Source organism: Pocillopora damicornis, chromosome 10 (genome assembly GCF_964200805.1).
Source record: "Pocillopora damicornis chromosome 10, jaPocDami1.2, whole genome shotgun sequence".
Classification (NCBI taxonomy): Eukaryota; Metazoa; Cnidaria; class Anthozoa; order Scleractinia; family Pocilloporidae; genus Pocillopora; species Pocillopora damicornis.
Genome location: NC_142679.1, coordinates 18,727,625 through 18,747,276, shown reverse-complemented (window position 1 = coordinate 18,747,276; position 19,652 = coordinate 18,727,625). Strand labels below are relative to the sequence as shown.

The 19,652-nt window shown below is 39.6% G+C and overlaps 2 protein-coding genes and 1 long non-coding RNA gene across 6 annotated transcripts in view; 1 reads left to right on the top strand and 2 right to left on the bottom strand.

Moving 5' to 3' along the window:
- The window catches only part of LOC113664280 (ribonuclease H2 subunit C), a 4,471-nt gene extending 2,733 nt beyond the window's left edge, over positions 1-1,738 (bottom strand). Inside the window, exons 1-2 of the mRNA XM_027179878.2 lie at positions 1,333-1,738; positions 454-566 (exon numbers count right to left, since the gene is read on the bottom strand). Coding sequence (XP_027035679.2) covers positions 454-566; positions 1,333-1,510 — 291 coding nt within the window. The 5' untranslated portion in view covers positions 1,511-1,738. The remainder of the gene's footprint in view (positions 1-453; positions 567-1,332) is intronic.
- On the top strand, positions 1,722-19,652 carry LOC113664281 (uncharacterized). 4 transcript variants are annotated; one of them, XM_089183865.1, is made up of 27 exons: positions 1,722-1,813; positions 1,888-1,945; positions 2,424-2,483; positions 2,627-2,688; positions 3,158-3,189; positions 3,703-3,772; positions 3,879-3,923; positions 4,287-4,488; positions 5,118-5,207; positions 5,746-5,871; positions 6,381-6,620; positions 6,716-6,910; positions 7,523-7,684; positions 8,241-8,573; positions 9,010-9,081; positions 9,742-9,888; positions 9,967-10,123; positions 10,485-11,322; positions 11,826-11,926; positions 12,274-12,791; positions 13,005-13,168; positions 13,729-13,887; positions 13,989-14,207; positions 14,338-14,475; positions 15,264-15,384; positions 17,416-17,555; positions 18,179-19,652. In XM_089183865.1, exons 1-27 carry the CDS (start codon positions 1,805-1,807, stop codon positions 18,284-18,286), a joined length of 4,566 nt encoding a protein of 1,521 aa, XP_089039991.1. In that variant the 5' UTR covers positions 1,722-1,804; the 3' UTR covers positions 18,287-19,652. The 4 variants fall into 4 exon arrangements, with proteins under 4 accessions (XP_089039991.1, XP_089039990.1, XP_089039989.1 ...); XM_089183864.1 differs by having other exon boundaries at positions 9,007-9,081; XM_089183863.1 differs by having other exon boundaries at positions 1,724-1,813; positions 6,716-6,916.
- LOC149039247 (uncharacterized) lies at positions 16,857-17,420 on the bottom strand. Its single transcript, XR_016180184.1, has 2 exons — positions 17,238-17,420; positions 16,857-17,065 (listed from the first exon to the last, which is right to left on the bottom strand). It is a non-coding gene; the product is annotated as an uncharacterized LOC149039247 (long non-coding RNA).

Genomic DNA, 19,652 nt, shown 5'->3' with positions numbered 1-19,652 from the left:
GCTTCCCTGTGTTGTTGTTGTTGTTTTTTCATTCGTTCGTTTTTGTTTTGTTTTCTTAGTGTGTGTTGCATTGTGGTCTGGCCTCATCTCTACAGAGAGAGCACAGGCCCCCATTCAAACCAGCTCTAAAGTTGACCTGGACAAGCCTGTTTAAACATCACAAATAAATAAACATATAGAAATAAGAACACACAAGATATCCATTTTGAGTCTTAATCCATGAGAAAAGCACTCCTGAACCCCAAATTTTGTTCACGAACATTTTGAAGTAATTCAACAGGATTTCAGAGACTGTAGTTTGTTGGGAGAGACCAATACAACAAGGACAGACACAAAGTTGGGGTCCAACCATATTGGGACATTGTCCAACATCAGGCATCTCCAGATCTCATTTTTCTATCGCTTGGCATCTAATACTGAAAAATGCAATGCAGCCTCATTTTTGATGCCTACCTCCTCATCAGTGATAGGTCTTCTTCCTTCTTTCATCACAAACCCAGAATACCCTGTGGGTATGTTAAGGACACATCCCTTCAGACCACGCCCTCTAAAGGATGCACTAAGGGCTAGGAATTGAGTAAAAATACCAATATCAAATAACACTACAATATATCAATCTGTATCTTTAACCCTTTAACTCCCAAGATCTTATTGTTACTTCTCCCCTCCAGCTGCTACACATTTCCTTGTAACTCAGCTACAAGAATTTGATGTTAGATCAGGAAAGTGACTTTTACCTGATAAGTTTGAATATTCTCATTACCTGTTTGCTGGTTATAAGTATGGATATTTTAGAGAGAAGTTTCAAGTTAATCACTTTTAGGAGTCAAAGGGTTAAAAACCCATGTCTGTCTCCAAACCCAGATGGAGCTCACTGGTTACTGGTATTTGTTTCTGTATTGCGAGCTTCAGAAATTTACAGTTAGTGAATATAACTGTGATTATTTACTATCTCATTATAAATCTTAAGATGCTTAACCTCTAACCTCACTATCAAGTACAATAGCAAAGATAATGATTGTGTTTGAAAATTTGGTAACACTCTATTTTCGCATGCCTATAAATAAACTTAGTGCAAATTAACCCCATTAACTCTCAAAGATGAGAGGCATCTTATTTCCCTCAAAAGTAACACCCCTGAATCAAACATTTAGATCAGTAGAATAAAATAAATGATCGTGAACTCGAAAAGCTCTTGATTGTTACGTAAATTCTCCTTGTAAGTAGCATGGAAAATGTAAAGGGAACAGTATGGAAAATTTGCATATTTACAGATGTTAGGGTGTAGAGGGTAACCCGATCGTAAATTTGTTTAATATCATTTTTCCGTACCTGATTCGCCATTTTGCACCCCCGAGCTTGTACCTTCGTCTCGCACAGTTGGATCGAAATAATCTGATACCTGAGCTTCCCCATCATGATCTACCTCACAGGCCATCAAATGAACTCGTTTTGTCTCTGAGCAATTCGTAATGACGGCCTGAGAAATCCTCATGTCTCCAGTTGCCATTTTTCAGATCACTTTCAGTTTGATTGCATTTATACTTTGTACATGGGAGGAAAATTAAGAGCTTAAAGTATCACGCGACAGAAAATTAAGCATCTAACGATCTGCAAAATTTATCAAGAAAGCGAATGAGCCTTTTTTAGGACACAACAACAACTTGCGCGGGAAAAATGCGCCGGATATCGGTATTTTCAGCGGCTTACCAATATAAAGTATGCGTTTGTTTACAGTCTGATTTCAAAATGGAAGGTCTTCCGGGTCTATTTCTGAATTGAAAATTTTCAAGATTCCGATGGAATGAGAAGGGTAAGAAACGAAAATTAAACGTTAATGGTAGTAAAAAACATTGAAATTGATGATTCTTGGGTATTCTTATGCAGGGTGGAGACACTTTCCCTGGAGCAGGGCTTGGCAGAAGGTCGACCGTTGGACGCAATGGTATATATTTCTATTCCAACAAATTTCGGCTGTGTTTATCTTGAGTATGTTTATTTTTTCGATCCATGGAAGCATTTTTTGGAGAGAATTATGTACCAAGGGTAAATAGGTGGGGTGTTTCTGAAGGGTAAGAAGAATGTACTTGTTGGTTTTTCTCATGCTTTGGGTCGTTAAGTTTCAGCTTTAATTAGTTTCTGATTGCAACATTTTAATGTGTACGTTACGTTTGACACATGCTATCACTCCTGATCTGACTTGTTGATTTTGATCTTCAATTGAGCAACCTTAGGCAATTCCATAATTCAATTCACTTCAGGGGAATAAAGAGTAGAGGAACACTGTGGATAACAGCTGGACAACTATTGTACTTAGCTTATATATGTATCGATCTTTGCTTCCAGTGAAATTTGCAAAAATGGCTCAAATCGAGAAGCATTTAAATATGCTTAATGATGTTTCATCAATTTTCAATTGTCAGCCTCAAGTCGAGCATCTTTGGACCAGGATTTGGACTCTATTCTAAGTGGTAGTAATGATGGTATGTGTTGAATTTATTCTTCTTACGTGAAGACAAAAGTATTTTTACCTGCTTGATGGCCTGGGCTACCACACTGTAATAAAATGCCTCATTCATTACTATACTAAGGTTTGTATCTTTCTCGCGTAATATTTGTTGTTCAGATGATCTATTTGGTGCAAGTGCTCAACAGCAACCAAAGGCCAAAGGGAGGTCTGGAACTTCAGTAAGTTTTGGTGAAGTTGCCTTATGATGTAAAGTGTGTATATGCCTGCTGTTTTCATCATTGTTATCATCATCTGTTCTCATTACATGTATAGGGGTATAAGGCAAATAGTTTCATCTTAACCTTTGAACCCCAGAAGTGACTAGTATCTAATATCTTTACATAGTATCATCACTGAATCAAACTAGCTTTAGAGTCATGACAATACAGGAAATGATCAACAAATGAAAAGGGAAGGCCTTTTCATCTCAGACTTCTTTCTAGAGCCCAAATTAATGCACCTTTTGTTTAGTTTGTGATGTCAAAAAGGGACTAGCCAGGACTTTGGATTTATAATTTACATTCTGACATTTAGAAAGACTAAAATTTGAGGTCATCATAAATTACCACAATAAATATTGACAATTTTTCGACTGAGCTACTGATCCATTGATCTTTTAATTATCCTAACCTCTCTTCCTTCCACAAGGGTCCTGCCAAGAAGGGAACACTGACGTCAGGGTAATGCAAAGAGATTTCTTACAATTTAATAAACCATATCACCAATGGTTGAGTTGACTGAATCTCAATTAGGTTTCTTAGATGGTGTAAGATAATGAACCATCAATTACAGAGCTATTTTGGTGGTAGAGATGCTGTCAATCAGTCTCATAGCTTGACACAATTCATATATCCTACTGTTCACCATCAACCCCCTGCCTTATCAGTTAGGCCATATTACTATTTACTAGGCTAAGTAAATAATAGTTATTCAAGGGTTTGATGTATGTATCAAACAGACATAATGCAAAGTCAACAGTGTTTTGGTATTGGTTTTGCAATTCTCTTCAGTCTTAGCTACCTCTTCAGTTGATAACTTCTTATACTTGGTACCCTGCACACTAGTGGGCAAAGGTTACCACCTGCTGGCTCTAACATGCCCTGTTAAACCATCTTGTGCAACCATTTTATTTATACTGGACTGGTATGGGTTTTAATAAATAAAAACCTTATTTTAAATGTTTCCCTTTATAGTGCCACTGATGAAGACTTTTACAGTAGTCTGGCTCAGATGGCTGGGAGTGACATTGAAGATGAGGACGAGGTAAGAGATTATCTCACTATATACCCTCCTTGGCCATTTTTGGGATTTCTTGATGATCAATTTAATGCAATTTTTTTTATTTTGGTTCTGATTTCTTTGTGGACAGTCACTGTCTGAGGCAGATGCCAAAAAGATGGCTGACAGTCTTGCTGTGAGTATTGATTTAATTTTAATATTCTCATCCACTGCAGTTGTATTCACAACTTTACAGCTTTTTCTTCACACTTAAACATTGTCATCCTGCAGGAGCATTGTTGAGATCTGCAATCAATTTTTTAATCTTAACTTTAATGATCTGATTTGATCCAATTTGCCTTTTCTCTTCTATACCTTTTTTTGTAAATTGGTAGAGGGAATTTGGTTTTCATCAGGATACCGCCTTCTAGCCAATGGGTTTGTTTATCCTCATTACCTCCCAGCCGGATAACATATGGTTGTTGTGATGAGAAGTTATGAGTTGATCACTTCTGAGAGTTAAAAGGAGAAATTTACATTGTAAGAATGTGTTTTCCAGGGTCTTGATGACATGGAATCTGATCTCTTTGGAGGATCCTTGGGAAAGAAAAATACAGTAAGCAAGTCTCCAAAACCTGTAAAGGCTGCATCAGAACAGAAGAAGATCAGTGCTGACAGTAAACTACCCCCTGCAACCTCCTCTACAACAGAGTCTGCTAAATCCAAGATGGCATCTGCATCATCATCATCATCTACAAAAAGTATATCTGTCTTAGGTTCTCATCTTTTTACAGACACCTTTTCTTCTGTTACTGTCAAATGACAACTTTTCAAATCTGACAATCTTAAGAGAAGTTGTGCAAGTAATAGTGCCAGTGAATGTAGGCCTCTTCCATGAATAACTAAATGCTGATGATCAATTTTTTATGGGCTTGCTAATTAGCCCTTTGTCCTTGCATTTAATTTGGGAAAACTTCTACTGATTTTCACAAAGCAATGCACATGTACATAAAAGAATAACTACTACATGTAGGCCCACCACCCTAAAATCAGTATGCATATTCTCCTTACTGTTCTCTATACATTTCCTTAGGTGTTGACAAGGAGAAATTGTTTTCTAACAATCAGGAGCTTCTCGGCATGTAGTTTGTGATCATTTTCTCTATTCTCCTGATCTTCAAGTTTGATTCAGGGGTGTTAGTGTGAGGATAAATTAGATGCTAGTGGTCAAAGCCAGTTCACAATTGTAGCTGAAAAGCCATTGAACTCTGCAAAATGTGTCCTATATAATGAAGTTTAATAATTTATTAACTCATTTCAATAGAGTATTTTAGAAATGTTTATCAAGTATCTGATATATACAAAAAATCAACAGTCATTTAATTTTCAGCTGGTGAATCTTCCAAAAAAGCAACCTCCAAGCAAGATTCTGTCAAGGAGAAGGAAGTGAAAAAGCCAAGGAAAAAATTTGACTTTGGAGGTGTGCAATCAATGTTATTTGCATTACTTATAGGAAAACTTACACCCTTATTGATTTAAGACTCATGTTGATTTCTAACCCAGGGATTTGCTTAAAATTACATTTACTTATTAGTAAACCTTTACACCCTTGTATCAGTATGCATATTCTCCATATTGTTCTCAATAAATTTCCTATGGTAATGACAAGGAGAATTTGTGTAACAATCAAGAGCTCCTCTAGTGTGATCATTTCCTGTATTCTTATAACCTTAATGTTTGACTCTATAGTGATGCTGTAAGTTGAAATTATTTGCTAGTCACTCTAAAGGTTAAAGGATTAATTTATCCTTCAGTTACTTAAACCTTTACAGTTCTTAAACCTCGTCTGCTAACTTGGATAGATTTTTTTTTCCTGATCCGGGTCATTGTCTTAACAAGTTATTTTTATTAACTTTGGCAAACAAAATGTCAGATATTTTGTTTATTGAGTTACAGTAACACTCCAGAACTCTGTTTACTATTGCATGTTTGAATAAGTTGACTTTGAAATCTTTCAGAGTTTGATGAAGATGACCCCTTGGCAGGCCTGTTATCTGATGATGAAGAAGAGCCAAAACCCAAGCCCAAGCCTAGAAAGTCTTCAGGTTCAAAGAACAGTGGTTCGTCTGCAATATCTAGTCAAGGTTTGAAGTGGACTGTGAAAAGTCTCTTTAATTTTTAGGCACAAGTCATTTTGCCTTTTCATCAGTGCCAATTAAACCAGTTTAATACATACCGCTGACTAACCAAGTTTGAAGTCTGTACTGTAAGTTACAAACAAAGTTTTTTCCACTTGGGTTTATGGTCTGATTACGATATCAAGGACAAGGTTTTTCAACTAAACTTGGTGGAAGTTGAAGGGTTGCCAGAACCTTGGGTAATATTCTTGGATTATTAGATACAGTAAATTTGCCTTTTTGGTCATTAGGATAGGTAGCTGAGTGTTTCATGTAGCTCACTGCACTCTCCTAGGGCAAGTGGTGTACAAGGTATATGTGAATACAGGCCCATTTCAGGAAATTTATTTCTTTTTATTTTGCCACCTAACATAAAAAGAAGGAAGATTACAGCAATCACAAAATTTAGGAAAAAACTGGCAATATGTGTACTACAATACATATTATGTACTTCCTTTATAACCTTACGTTTTTAGATTCCACAGAAGAGAGACCATCATCTTCAAGAGGGCGTCGGCCAGCCAATCAGGAATCAGCAAATACACCATCACCTCCTGTTACACCAGAACATCAAGCTGCTCTCAGGGGGAGCAAAAATCAAAGTGATACTGTATCTTCCCCCCCTGAATCACCAGAGGTAACATCAGATATCCAGGGGGGAGAGGTAACACCCTCTCAAACTACACCACGGGAAAAAGGAAAAAGAAAGCCTAATGGTAAATGTTAATATCATTATGAAAACGCCTTGTGTGTTTCTTGTGATTACTTGTAACATCAATATTTTCATGTCACCAATCTTTTTGTGTCTTAGCTGGTAAAGCAAAGCCAAGTAAAGAGGAGATTAATTTTGACTCAGATGAAGATTTACCAGGTCTGGATGACTCGCAAGAAAACACTCCTCGAGATTCGCCCATTCCTCCCACAAGATCAAAGAAAGAGCAAACAAGCAAAAAAGAAACACAGGGCACATCAGGGGATATATTTGGAGACGATGATGACCTGCCTGGTACTGGTATTGCAAAAATGTTGTCATAATGTACAGTAGAAGCTGCATAGCGCCATTTCTTGATATGTCACGTCAGCTATTTTGGTTGCGTGTAATATGATTATGAAATCGAAGAGAAGCGAAACGGAGTATAAAAAGAAAATTTTAAAATACGAATCCTTTCACTCCAGCCCAAGATCTCAGATGTAATTCTCCTTACTATCAGCCATACATTTCTTAGAATGTTAGTACTGAGAATTTTGAGTCGGTGAGATACTTTCACCCTGTTGGCTTTTTATTCAAGTCAATCTCCTCTGAGACTCTGAGTGATAGCAGAATACAGGAATTTAATCGATGTCAATTATCCAATCGTAATCGATTGCCAGCGACTGATTTTCCAATCATCGATTTTTCATCGATTGTTTCTTTACTCGATCCTATAATGAGGAATTACATCTTGTTTATACCTGGGAGTGAAAGGGTTAAGGCCGCTTGCAATTATTTTTTAAGATTATGTAACTGACTTCAAAATTAAATGAAATCGTGACGTATCCCTGTGCTGACTTAATTCAAAATGTTGATGAGCTTGAGCTGTTTCACAGACCGATGTAACTTCTATTTGAAATTTGACAGAAACCAGAAGTGACAGCCCCACAAGAGGTTCTCGTTTCAGCGAACTGCTTGGTAAAAAGGAAAAAGAAGAAACTAAAAAACAAGTTCCTAAATCTTTATACGACTTCATGGCCAACATAAGCACAAAGCCTCCGGCAGCAGGAGGCACAACAAACAAGAAAGGTATGGCGGAAACATACATATTAACCCTTTTATCTCCCTGAGTGACCAAACAGGAATTTCTCCTTACCGTAATAAAACATTTTCAAACGGTAAGGTGATGAGAATGAATGGGAAATATCAATAGGAGGTATTTTTTCATTTAAATGCTAATTATCAGAGCAAAACTTGTCAGAAATAAACAGCAGACAGTGCGGAGAATTGATATTAGATCTTGAGAGCGAAAGAATTAAGGTCCCAACCGAATTAACGCACTTTCGAAACAGAGTTGTTCACTTCCTCGAAGTCATTCACGGATGTGTTATAATAGTCGTTCTCAGTTCAGCTTTCGTAGCTCAACATGCAGAAAAGCTCGGAACCGTTGCTTCCGGCAATTTTTTATCCAGATTTAGCGATCTAATACTCTGAATTCCCTGCACGGAAGCCGCAAAGAACGTTGTAAGTTTAGACCCAGTTCAGTCATCTGTGCAAGCTGAGGTAATATGAATGGCGTTTGTTAACGTGCGCGTTTAACTTATCTTGGTCCAAGTATACTTAGGTTAAACTTTATATGTTGCAGTTTCCAGTCCAACTTCTGAGGAGTCATTCCAGTTTGGTGGTTACATGCCATCTGCAGCCTCCAGTGGTCGGTCGCGCAATCGAGGAGGCCTGGCAAGACCAGACACAGCCCCCAGCTCCACCAAGCGTTCCGTGCGGTTTTCAGATGACCTGGGACTAGATGATGAACTATTTGGAGGTGAGAGGCCCTCGACAGCTCCGAGTCAGAGATCACCCGGAAGGCAAACAAAAAGAGATGAAAAAGATGAAAAAGTCAGTGGATCGTATTTAGATGATAAAGACCAGAAACCAAAAGGAGACAGCAATCCAACTAAAGGACAAGCGAGGAATAACGGTGGGTGTCTACTGGAGTGAAGTATTCCACCGTGCATTTGGACAATCAGCAAAGCACATCACAGATAATGTATTTCAATAATTTTCGGCTTTTCCCGGTCGGGTCGCAAAAAATTGCTCTTCCCAATAAACCAACAAGGAGCGAGGATGGCTAAGAACGGCGAAAATTGACATAGATTATAAAATGACAAATTTGTTTTAAAACAATTGCTAAATTTCTAAAAATGAACCATCCATGGCGTTTCTCCTTTTAATAGAAAGAGGGAGGCTCTCAGGTGATTGACTGAACGGGAATATCGCATAATTGTAATCATGCCATTCGTCCACAATTTTTTCCTTACCCGTATACCATTTTCATTTGAACTTATCATGGGTTTGTTCATCCAATTTTGCCGTTACATATTTTTAGAATGTGTTTTTCTCTTTTGCTTTAGAAGAAAGCAAGATCGAACAGAAAAAGAATCCACAAACTGAGAAACCAAAAGAGGACAACACGCCTGCTACACACGGTATTACGGTCTGATTATTTAATAAGTGAAGCTGGTCGGTAGGCTTGATTTCCGCCGTTTTCTCGTCTCCGGTCTTCAATCCTCCCGAGAAGGACCATGGGAGGAGAGCGAGGGCTCATTTCTTAACAGCAGCTGGTAATCGAGCCTAAGGGGCGCGGGGCCACTGTGAAATCCTGAGGAAATACTCTCAGACATTGACATTATCATTCGACATACCAGCAGCGGTTGAGACACGATAGCCAGGTCATTTGAGCGCTTGGTTCCATAAAGAGAGATCTGGACTTCCGTTTCGGACCCCATTTTGCTGAGTTTCTGAGCCAGTAACAATTGGCTCACAGTGCTCCCTCTCTGCTGAAAAATATTACTAGATTCCAGCGAAGTTTTAGGGAAACTTGAAATAATGCTCCTCGGTAATCCTACTGAGGGGTAGTTACAACTACAGTACTCCTGGTCGATTCATGCTACCGAAACGTGTACAAGCTGCAACAAAAATTGGTTATAATGATCGTATAAGGCTCATATTTCGATAGTAGTAGGATCGCAAGACTTTGCCGCACACCAGTGAGCCCAAAAGATTTTACTCCCCCTTATTCTTTGGTCTCAAACGTTGGTATTTTTGCAGTTTTATTTGTTTTCAAAGCGTCGTCTCTTTTATCCCAGGATCCAAAGTAGGTGGAAGCGGCGGGGGAGACTGGTTAGGACTGAGTGGAGGTGATGACGACGGAGGTCTGGATCTTAGTAGTGCTCCTCTCAAAACAAGCACACCATTTCCTCAGGAGAGCAGAAAGGACACACCCAGCGTGAAAGGTACCCTCTGACTTCATGATGTTCGCGTCCCCTTCTGTCTCAAAATTAATGCGTTGTGTTTTATTGTTTTGGTTTAAGCCCCCCTTGAACGTCAGGAGAGGCAGCAATCACCGCCAAGAAGAGCTGGACGACGCCGGGGGGATGGTGACAACGATGAGTTCTTACGCATGCTGGGAATTACACCTGATGAGCCACCAAAACCAAAACAGGTCGAGTCAGCTGATGACAGTGGCAAGTAAGTTTTTTTTAGTCAAGCTAAGTTTGCTTCCTTATGGAGCGTAAGGCCTACATTGCTTATTTTCGAAGTTGATACATTGTTTATATCACTCCAGTTGCAGATAATAGTAGAAAAGTAACCAACTGACTGACTGGTGAATGATTAACTGAATGAGTTACTGACTGCCTGTCTGGCTTATTTGCAGACTTACGGACTGACTGAAGGGTGAGTACCTGACTGACTGACTGACTCACTCACTCACTTATTGAGCAACTGACTGTCTACCTGTCTGGCTGATTTGCTGACTGACTGATTGGCTGGCTGACTGACAGACTTACTGACTTACTCCCTGTCTAAATAATTTTATTGTGTTGCCCAGGTCGTCTTTGTTCCCATGGGAGTCCCAAGGAGGCAGTCCGAGAAGAGGAAGGCGGAGGCGTGATCAAGCCAGTCCGCAGTCCTCGTTTGATGAACCAGACCCTGCATCCAGCCTTGGAGGACCCTTAGATAGGCTGCCTCAGGGGGGTCGCATGGACAAAGATGACTTTGAAAAGATAGTGCAACAATCTTTAAACCAAGATACAGCAAAACTGCAAACTGAACGGCAAGCAGCTGCCGGAGAAGTTCAGACTAGAAGAGAATCTGAAACAGCTGTAATCCACGACAGTTCTTTACCTTCGCCTTCGGCAGCTGTTCCACAAGCGCAGGTATCAACCTCTGCGTCACAACAGCCTGGTCTTTCTCTCTCACAGCAATACTCACTGCAGCCGTACACAACACACCCCATCCCCCCTCAAGCCAACGTTTCACTGCAAATGACAGCTCAACCTTCAGCTCAGCAGATGTATCCTCAGCCCCAACATTTCTCTCCTTCACAGTTCCAAACAACTTCTTTTGCCTCATCTGCTGGTCAAAATACCTCCCAGACCCTTCCATACCAACCTTATTACCAGTCCCCAGTTGGATTTCAACCATCTCCCCAGGCCATCCAACCGTCGTCGGTAGAAAGGCTTGAAATGACAAAATTGAAAGCCGAAAGTGAGCTGCAGCAGAATAGACTGCTGGAATACGAACTAGTTAACGAACAGCACGTGCAGCAGAAGACAAGACTAGAAGAAGAAGTGAGGGAGCTTATGAAAAAGGTACAAGAGAGGGAAAACGTCCGACAGAGAACAGATCTGGACGCTTCCAGTAAATTGTCAGAGTTGGAAGGGAAGGTATGAGGTTAAGAGTTAAAATGCTGGGGAACAATAACAGATCTGATATTCTCCAGTTATCCCAACGGTCTATTATTAGGGGTTGTGAATGACCTATCCAAAAAAAAAAGCACCGACAAAATTTTCATCAAAGCATACAGGCCTCACAGTTTCGAGCTTCTACTACTTATATCTGTCTCGAAGTATCAATGTTCGTTGTTCGCGGTTTTTAATTCACTGTCAAAAGTAATTCGGGTTGGCTTTGATTTTGCTTTAATTTTCCCTATGATTGGTTCAGAAAACTCGCGTCACCCTCTCGACCAATCAGATGCAAAACTAAAACCAGTATCAACTGGATCACTCGCGTTTTTCCTGCGTTTCATTGGATCCTTGCCATATTTCCCTTTGTTCTGATTGGCTGTTGTGATTACTTTGGTTTTGGTTTAACATCACTTAATCGAAAAGAGCCTGAAATGGTGTTTTGGAGTTAAAAGTGAATGTTACTTTACTCGTGATTCAAATAGGTCCGCCGTTATGAGCTTGAGCGGGAACAACTTCTGACTACGATTGAAACGTTGAAAACAAGACACAAAGATGAGCTGGCTAACATAGATGCCTCTCACAAGTAAGATTGTTTCCCTGCTAGAGTGATGTATCAATTAACTAGGCAATTTTGCATCTTATTTTGAGCAACTTAACTATGTGGGATTTTCATTGTCATAACCAATCGGCTGGTTGGTCTGAATACTCCTTCGAATAGATAAGTAATATTTTATATAAATCGATGCGTTCTTCACCAAATCAAGAATTCTCTTTGAAAGGCTTTCCACGAGAAGAAATTTACGATTTGCTCATCAACTTCACCTTGTAGCTGGCCAAAAATTGAAATCTTATTCAACCCACTCAACCAAACGAGTGCAAAATTTACGAACCATTTCATGATTTCGTTTGGTTATTTTTGTTTTCAACCAGATCTCACTTGAAAACATTGGAGGAATCATACCAACGTCGCGAGCAAAGGCTACAAGATGAGACCGACCTTATCATCAAACAAAACAGTGAGAAGTTAAAAACTTTGGAAACGGAGAAGGCTGACATACGAGCAGCTAACAACCGAAAACTTTCAATGTTAGAGACAGCGAAAAACAACGAGATAGAAACGTTAAAAGATCTTCATCGACGAGCCATGGAACAATTACGCCACGAACACGAAGATGAGATGGCGCATCTCCGAAGGCTTAAAGAGCAGGAGGTGTCGGCGGCTACAAGCGCGCATGCTCACACCAAGTCGCTCCAGTCCCTTATGGACCACGTTTTAAATTCGACTCGAGAAGTGAGTGACTTGCGACAGAAGATTGAGGTTACTCACAAAAGTGGTTTGGAAGAGCGCGAACTCTCCGCGAGAGCTCGGGACGACTACTTGAAACAATTGCAGGAAAGGTTACTACGGCAGCAATCTGAGAATGACGAGGAGAGGACCAGGTTGCAAGGCAAGTTACGTCAGCTCTTACTCTGTGACCGAATCCGAAAGGAGAAAAAAATGAAGAAGTCTTGTAATGGTCGCAAGAAATTAAACCAGGACAAAAGCAAACATTTGAACGAAAAAGGAAACAACTTTGATAATAAAACAAAAGAGTGAAACATTCTGATTGCCTACCTCTGTATGAATTCAAACTTTCAGTAACGATTAGTTAATCTTACAGGTCTGGTCGCCAAGATGGAGTTGCACATGCGCGAGCAGTCTCGACAGGTTGATCAAGAAAGATGGCGTCTTACTCAAGAGGAGTCAAGGTTGAAAGCTGTTCAAGCCGCACTGGAAGACGAGAGACGAATAACTATGGAACAGCTCTCCTTGCAAAGAGCTGAGGTACACGTATATTATTGAAATCTAATTTCGCGAGTAAAAGGAACGTTTTTCGCGCACGCTGGCTCTGAAATTAAAGAAATGAACGACAGTTAGTGAAGAGAATTTCTTTGCCCAAGTTAATAACACCCACCAGTAAACCCTTATTTATCAGTGGGAAGTATTTTCCTTTGGTCGGCCTCTCTTGATGAGAGAGATCGCAAGATAAAACTGGAATTGCGACTTTCAGTTCAACTTTACCTAAGGAAATGAAAGTGAGAAGACTGCGCATTTGTTACTGAAGTCTTACTTGAACGGGGAAAAATACAATAGACGCTTTCATTTTTTTGACATTTTCAGGAAAATACAGAGGCGAAAAGAGGATAGCATGTTAATATTATGCTGAAGTAAACCGCATGCATTTTGATGCCAACAAAGTCTAAAATAAGGCTTGAGTAACTTTGGCAATGAAAGTCTCCAGCATGTATTCCTTTTCCCTAAACACTCTGTCCCTTGATGACGTTTTCTTGCTGACACCGAAACACTGTCTCGAACGTGCGATCCTGTCTTTTTTCTTCCATTAGGTACAGCGCGCCCGAGATGACCTGGTACGAGAACAAAGAACTGCTATGGGTCAGATACAAGACGAGCGGCGATCACTGGCCACGGAACGAGCCCAGCTCTCCTCTGCTCACAGAGACCTGATCAGCAGAGAGAAATTGAAGACTGAGACGAGTGTACAGGTGAGAACGCTTCCAAATTCTATTTTAGGTTTCCTTGGGTCAGGCTAAGGCCGACCATGGAGAAATTCAATTAATTTTTTTTTCATGTTTTCTTGGGTCAGGCTGAGGCTGATCTTGGAGCAACTGCAGTAAAGATTAAAGAGGACGCCGCTGCCTTGAATGTAAGGGAGGCTCGGCTGAAACAGCAAGAGGAGAGATTGAGGAGAGAGCAGGAAGAATTCGAGCGGAAGCGGATTGGATTTGAGGAAGAGAGGGACAGAATCGGAAAGTTGGGTCTCGAGGTGCAGAAGAGATCACGGGAGATCGAGGAACTTTGCGCAGTAAGTTTCCGCTTCCAATTTCTTTTTAGTCGGACGGTTGTCAATCCCTTTTTTTCAGTACCTACCTACGATGATATTCAACAACAGACTTGCACTTGCACTCTCATTAACTAAATATTTTTTCTCCTAGGATGCTGGTCGGGCGCGCAATGACGGTGAGCATGCCCTGGAACTAGCAGAACGCGTGCGAGTAAATGCGGAGGCTCAAAGAGCGGAAGCTGAAGGAATGTTCCTGGTCGTGCAGGAGAAAGAACGGCAACTGGCACAGGTATGATATTCAGTCAAATGAAGTAAAATTAGCAATATTTGTCCTATGATCATTTCCCTGTCAGATAGGCGCATTTGGGTAAAGTTGCGCAATTTCTATTTCTCTGACTGAATGTTTAACTTGAATCTAAGTTAAAACTTTTGAACCCAAAGAGGTGACTTGCACCTTACTTCTCCTAACACTGTCACTGCTAGATTAAATTGTACGGTTATGAGAATAAAGAAAATGATCACGTCAGAAAGGAGCTCTTGTGATATTTTGCCATCTCTTTTAACCTTTCTTTGTTTTTCTTGTCGAAGGTAATTTTTTTACGTCGCAACAAACAATTCAAAAGTATAGCGACGTAGCTACCTGAAATTTCAAAAAAGGCATGGCGCCTGTGTTTAACGAGTCGGAGACTGAAATCGCGGGCACACTCATGATGAGCACAGCGCAGATTCTGGCAGGTTATGATGTCTGTGCGGGCAATGTTCGCATTGTTTTCATCTCAGACCCTAAAAGGGTTACAGCAAGTTATACCACATCCGTTTCAAACTTGGCATGTGATTTGAATTGCTTCTATCTATATTTCTTTTGTTTCAGCGCACTTTCTGTCGCCAAGGTTGATAAAAACCAGGGGAAATGAACAATCTCTATCTTTGCTGCCTTTCCATTTTACTTTCAGACTTTTATTATCATTTTTATTATTATTATTATTATTATTATTATTATTATTATTATTATTATTGCGCCGTTCTTTCTAAAAGCTGGTGGCTTTTCGTTGTTAACTGCTCCCTTGTTGTTCGTAGGATCGTCTTGCTATCGCTCATGAGCGTCGTATGTTGGAGAAAGACAAGCAGTTAGGGCGATGTTGGCAGTGTGAGGGACGGCGGGCGAGTCCTGCAGGACAGATTCATGCAGCATCCCAAGGTATAAAACTGACGGAAGTCGTAAATAACACTTGTTTAATCTTTTCATTGAATTAACCTCCTATTTATTTAGCCTTTTCGCCTCCACTAGTTCAAATATAAGATAGCGCCTTATGCGTGTTGAACGAGGTTCCGGTCGGTTCAGAGTCAGCCGGATCTTTTACAAAGTCAATTTTCTCTTGGAACACCTTCGTTCAACTGACATAAGCTTTGAGTCCCGAATAAATGAAAAAAAAATATAGGTAACTCTTTGAAAACCTTTTTATCCGTCACCTTCTATGAATGGACTCTACTTTGGCTGCATAGCGGGTGCTGTGTTTGTTCTCGCCGCGCATATGGCTTGCTTCTCGGCGAGCGCCTGTTGCCCAAGCAAGACATACCTGTCCGTGGCATGGCTCCTTCAAAAGTGTTCCAGTGAGAAGGATTCCACTGTACAATAGTAGAGGATTATATTTATAGAAAAATGCTTAAAGTGGTTTGTGAGGAAGTATGAATATGGTGGCTCAGAAACTGCTGATGAAATATCTATAACAGCTGATGTTAGAAATTCGGCTGAGCCGACAGATGTGTATGAGAGAGGTAATCTGACTGAGATCAGAAATAATGAAGGCGATTTACAGAAAGTTTTGGGACGATAGTCATCAGCACGCTGTTAGGCAGTTCTTGTTAGCGTGGATGGTGCCTGTAAATCATCTGCGTTGCATGTCACTGCATTTCCGAAGACTTGGGTCGATAAGCGCTCAGTTTAGACTGCGCGGCACCAGGTTGATTCCGTTTTTATTAAAACCTAATTAGCACGGGAAAAATCTTCAGCGGTTAAGTTTTTGTTTTAATGAGTGATGATTAAATTAGAAATATCTTTCTGTTAGATTTTACGAAGCGGTGTTTCCTGTGGTTTACCAAACACTGATTCCATTATTATCCTAAGAATAATGTGTGATGAAAGGAAACCGATATCTGTGCATTCTAGAGAACAAGTGGTCCTCTTGTAACCATATTGATATCACGTGCGTTTCGTGTAAGCAGTCCTTTTAATTTCGATGTGCTTCTAGTATGACAAGGTAGAATATTTCCAAACTTTGCTTTGAAAGTCGGAAAATGATTTACATAAGCGCACTTGTCTAAAGAATTATTTTTTTGCTATCATATATACATAAGCCAAAAAAGACTCGTCAAGAACGTTTGTCACCGAAAAAATAGTGGATCAGAAGTTACCTTATACCCTCCTCTAAAATTTTCTCGACAAGTCTTCTCGTCTATAAACTGGCATATCCGTTGCAGGACTTGCCAAAAAGAAAGAAATGTCGTAACTCCCCTTCTTTACTGCCAGGGCCCGGAAAACTTGTCAAAGAAATCTTGCTGGTGTAAATCAGGCTTAAGTCTTACAATCAAATGAACTGCAGCTTTTGATGAAAACAAGAATCAAGCCCTGAATTTTAAAGTCTCTTTTCAGTCCGTATGACAGAGATTCTCTATCTGATGATCATTTTATTTCATTTATTCTCATATCAACACAAACCAATGAAGTCTGACCTTAAAATCGCTGAAAAATGACTCAACACACGATTCTCAGAAATCTGTGCACATATGAGTATTTCGTGTATTATCCACGCTCGTATTATCCGCGGATTTTCAGCTGAATAAAGTTGTTTGGTCGTCAAAAGGTTGCCTGGTGTAAATCTCTGAAAGGAAGTGGGACAAGCGCCAAGATTAAAGCTGCGACAATTCTTCTACTTTCACTGTACAAACTTTTAATCATTTTATATTTATATTCTAGATAAATCACATTTTTTCCTTCCACAGAAAATGACCCTTCCTAAAGGTCATACACACTCACTAAAAAAGACTACTTACCGATTTCTTGCTCTATACAGCCTTCAGTCCACAAACAAAGCACTTCCTCCGTCATTTCACAACAGGTCTTGATTCTTGGCCTAATTTTCTTAAGCCGTGAAAATGTTATTTTGCTTACACAGATATAAGTTCCCATCTCATCGATTTATACTAATCGTAAAGTCATTTGATTTCACAGTTTCAGATTCGCCGGCAGTGGACACGTCAGTCCTTACCCACCCATCCCTACCAATGTCTACACCTGGAACTCCTGACTTGTTGGTCAACACTCTGGAGTTGAAACGGACACTTCGAAAGTGGTCACATGACAAAGAAAAGGTAACTGTGATGTCTGCAACAGACGAAAAAGTTAAAAATGAAGAAATGAAGTATTAGACAAGTTAGTCGTATTACCTGTGGCGAACTAAATTACCCTGTTATACTTTCCCACCGACACACGGCGCCACAGTTTCTTTAGAAACTTACCCCCTTTATTCATTTACCAATAGTAAAGTCGCTAAGAGCTTTCCTGATATCATTCTGAACTTGAGGTACTTACCTTAGTATCTTGCTCTATTCGGAGAAATTGAACGATTCGGAAGAGTTCGTGATGTCGATGAGCTGAGGTCGAAGGTTTTGTGGCGGTTTCGGTCTTAGATTGGGATGATAGCAATGGGAAATTGTTCAGTTCGAGAATTGGGCGATTATTCAACGCTTTGCCTAGCCAGGCTGTTGTTATCTCAAGCACGTGGTTGAATTTATTTATTCATCTCAGTTCATAGTAGTCCGTATTTGTAGTTGATATTCTGGGTCAATTTTTTTGTGCCAAGTAAAAGAACGACTTAAAAGAGATTTTTCTTTTGAAATTTTTACCGTCGAGGTTGTTCTTGGACGTCTCCTCCTTTTGTCGACGTGAGTTGATGAACTACTATGACACATTAATTTTCGTCTTTTTTCATCAGGATGAAGAATTTCTGGAACAAGAGGCGCAGTTTCTGAATAGATTGCAGAAGTCACGTGACACCAGCAAGCTTAAGTCCAGTCTTCCTTTGAATTCAACTGTTTACTAACGTGATCACGTGAGTGGTATATCGTTACTGAAGTCTGTACGAACTGAAGGAATTTACTATGCGGTCTTGTTTTTTTGTTTTTCTTTTTAAACGATCGAGTCCCATAGGTAATAAAAACCGCACACGCACGAGTAAGGACACGAACTAATTGGTGAAGTCGTTCGTGGATTGCACACTTCTATTTAATTTAAGAAAGTAACATTTTCTTGCGGACAAGCAAGTAAACATCCTTCGTCGTGTGTTTAGAAGCTACAAATGCTGCGGAGAAATATTTTATTATTGTTTGTGAGAAGTCGAGTGAAAAATTAATCAAAATGACAGAACCATTGAGTTTGGGCGACAGTCAGACGACATGCGTACACGCTTCTCTTTTTTGTTGTGAAACATCTTTAAATTAATAAGTTAGCATAAGATTATGTGCGTTTATTGGTTTGTTTTTTTTTCGCTCATTACTCGATTATCTTAGTTACCTTAGTTGGCAATATGTTGGCATGCTAAGTTACATTTTTTCTCTCCAGTTCACCCTCTTAGTTTGTCGTCTCTTTTGTCTAATGACCAAAGAGCCTTTTAACGATATAGGTTCGTGTGGCTCCTTGCCAGCTTCTAAACTCTCAAATCTTTATAGCCAGCCAGTCAGTCTGTGACATTTTGACATCAGACACAATTGATAGTAAAAAGAATGACGTCACAGGATGACGTGTGTTGTTTCTTGTTCAAACGCTATAACTCTGAGATAGGCAACTTCAATTATTTTTTCTAGTAGCGAGAACAGTTAACGGATCAACCCTTCTCGTAAACCTTACTTGCCCGCCAACGTCACTAATCAGTGACATTTAAGAAACTTTTCACTTTTATCCTTTTTTTTCCTTTTCTTTCATTTCCTTTCGTTTTTTTATTTGGTATGGGAAAGGTTTGGGGAGGTCACGTCACGGAATTTCTCTTTTATTTATTCCTTTTTCTAATGGCATCAAAGGTCAAAGAATACACAAGAAATAAATGAGACTCTTAAAGCATGGAGAAGTTCGTCAAGGATTGCAAATGACCACGTACGCCAAATGTAGGCTGAATTGTTGTAGATGGGTATACCTTGATCAAGCCCCACTATTAAAAGTAATGAATTTTACTTCAATTCTTTTCTAAAAAAATAACTACTTTTTAAAACCCTTTTTTCTATCTTTCTCTGGTGTATTAGTCAGAACATGACCTATTCCAAGGTTCCGATTATCAAACAACTAGATTCTCATTCTACTTTTTGTGGCTTCAGGTCAAAATTTTGAGAATTATTTTGTCTTTCCAGGCAGAAATGATAATGTACAGATATTTTATTTTGTGTAGCAAAATCATAATAAAATTATTGTTATCAAAA